The sequence below is a fragment of the Myotis davidii genome, unplaced genomic scaffold (genome assembly GCF_000327345.1).
Source record: "Myotis davidii unplaced genomic scaffold, ASM32734v1 scaffold233, whole genome shotgun sequence".
Classification (NCBI taxonomy): Eukaryota; Metazoa; Chordata; class Mammalia; order Chiroptera; family Vespertilionidae; genus Myotis; species Myotis davidii.
In genome coordinates this window covers 1,371,279-1,373,250 of record NW_006285917.1, presented here as the reverse complement: position 1 = coordinate 1,373,250, position 1,972 = coordinate 1,371,279, and the positions used below count along the sequence as shown (strand labels likewise).

General features: G+C 56.6%; 1 protein-coding gene across 1 annotated transcript; it reads left to right on the top strand.

The window, feature by feature from the left end:
* Positions 1-105: 105 nt before the first annotated feature.
* On the top strand, positions 106-1,763 carry MFSD5 (major facilitator superfamily domain containing 5). The gene has a single exon (XM_006757011.2). It carries the CDS (start codon positions 167-169, stop codon positions 1,517-1,519), a length of 1,353 nt encoding a protein of 450 aa, XP_006757074.1. The 5' UTR covers positions 106-166; the 3' UTR covers positions 1,520-1,763.
* The last annotated feature ends 209 nt before the right edge of the window (positions 1,764-1,972 follow it).

Genomic DNA, 1,972 nt, shown 5'->3' with positions numbered 1-1,972 from the left:
CGGTCTGCGCTCGGGGGAGTGGAGCGGAGGGGCGGGGAGGAGCCCTTGGCCGGGGGGAGGGTGGAGCCGCCTTCTGTGCAGACACCCAGCCCCTTGACCGCGCTGCCCGGGCCATGGATGTGACTCTGAAACCCCCTTGTTTCCCCAGGTCGTCCGGGGGCCCGCCATGCTGGTGACGGCCTACCTTGTCTTTGTGGTCCTCCTGACCTCCTGCCTGGGGTTGGAGCTGTCAAGATGCCGGGCTAAGCCCCCGGGAAGGGCCTGCAGCAACCACTCCTCCGTGAGGTTTCAACTGGACTTTTATCAGGTCTACTTCCTGGCCCTGACCGCCGACTGGCTTCAGGCCCCCTACCTCTATAAACTCTATCAGCATTACCACTTCCTGGAGGGTCAGATTGCCATCCTCTATGTCTGTGGCCTCGCCTCCACGGTCCTCTTTGGACTGGTGGCCTCCTCCCTGGTGGATTGGCTGGGTCGAAAGAAGTCTTGTGTCCTCTTCTCCCTCACTTACTCCCTGTGCTGCCTAACCAAACTCTCTCGGGACTACTTTGTGTTGCTGGTAGGCCGGGCACTTGGTGGGCTGTCCACCGCCCTGCTCTTCTCTGCCTTCGAGGCCTGGTACATCCATGAGCACTTGGAGCGGCATGACTGCCCTGCCGAGTGGATCCCAGCCACCTTTGCCCGTGCTGCCTTCTGGAACCATGTGCTGGCTATAGTGGCAGGTGTGGCCGCTGAGGCTGTGGCCTGCTGGATGGGACTAGGGCCTGTCGCGCCCTTTGTGGCTGCCATCCCTCTCTTGGCTCTGGCGGGGGCCTTGGCCCTTCACACCTGGGGAGAGAACTATGATCGGCAGCGTGCCTTCTCAAGGACCTGTGCTGGGGGCCTGCGCTGCCTCCTGTCGGACCGCCGTGTGCTGCTGCTAGGCACCATACAAGCCCTGTTTGAGAGTGTCATCTTCATCTTTGTCTTCCTCTGGACACCTGTGCTGGACCCACATGGAGCCCCACTGGGCATCATCTTCTCCAGCTTCATGGCAGCCAGCCTGCTCGGCTCTTCCTTGTATCGCATCGCTACCTCGAAGAGGTACCACCTTCAGCCTATGCATCTGCTCTCCCTTGCTGTCCTCATCGTGGTCTTCTCCCTCTTCATGCTGACTTTCTCCACCAGCCCGGGCCAGGAGAGTCCAGTGGAGTCCTTCATAGCCTTCCTACTAATCGAATTGGCCTGTGGCCTATACTTTCCCAGCATGAGCTTCCTGCGGAGGAAGGTGATCCCTGAGACAGAGCAAGCTGGTGTCCTCAACTGGTTCCGGGTGCCCCTGCACTTGCTGGCCTGCCTGGGGCTCCTAGTCCTTCATGATAGTGATCGCAAAACAGGCACTCGGAACATGTTCAGCATCTGCTCTGCTGTCATGGTGATGGCTCTGCTGGCAGTGGTGGGGCTCTTCACCGTGGTAAGGCACGATGCTGAGTTGCGGGTGTCCTCGCCCAATGGGGAGCCCTATGCCCCTGAGCTCTAACTCTGTTTCAAGACAGGGGGGCTGGGACAGACTCTTGACTTCCACCTCTCCAGGGTTGTACAGATCTCTCGTTGACTGACTTTGGGACTATCTGGCCCCTCAGCCTGTCCTTGGGGACCCTCCTGCCAGTGCTTTGGGTTGGGGAGTACTTGGGGGTGATATCCTGGAAAGAAGATGCCAAAAGTTGCCTCTGTGTCACTCCCTTTCCCTTTTCAATTTAAAAATAAACACTTTTCACTGATCATTGATTTTATTTACTCATCCTGACCTGTACCCACCTTAGTAGTTTCTGGTGGGGAGAAGATAGAGGTGGTGTTATCAGCAGAATGTTTGTATTTGTAGCCTAAGACTGTATCCAGCTTAAACTGAGTTTTAGAATTTTCTGTAAGCAGAAATGGGTGGGAAATGCCTGAGGCTACTAGGTCCTCCATATCTTTTTAAAAAAATATATTT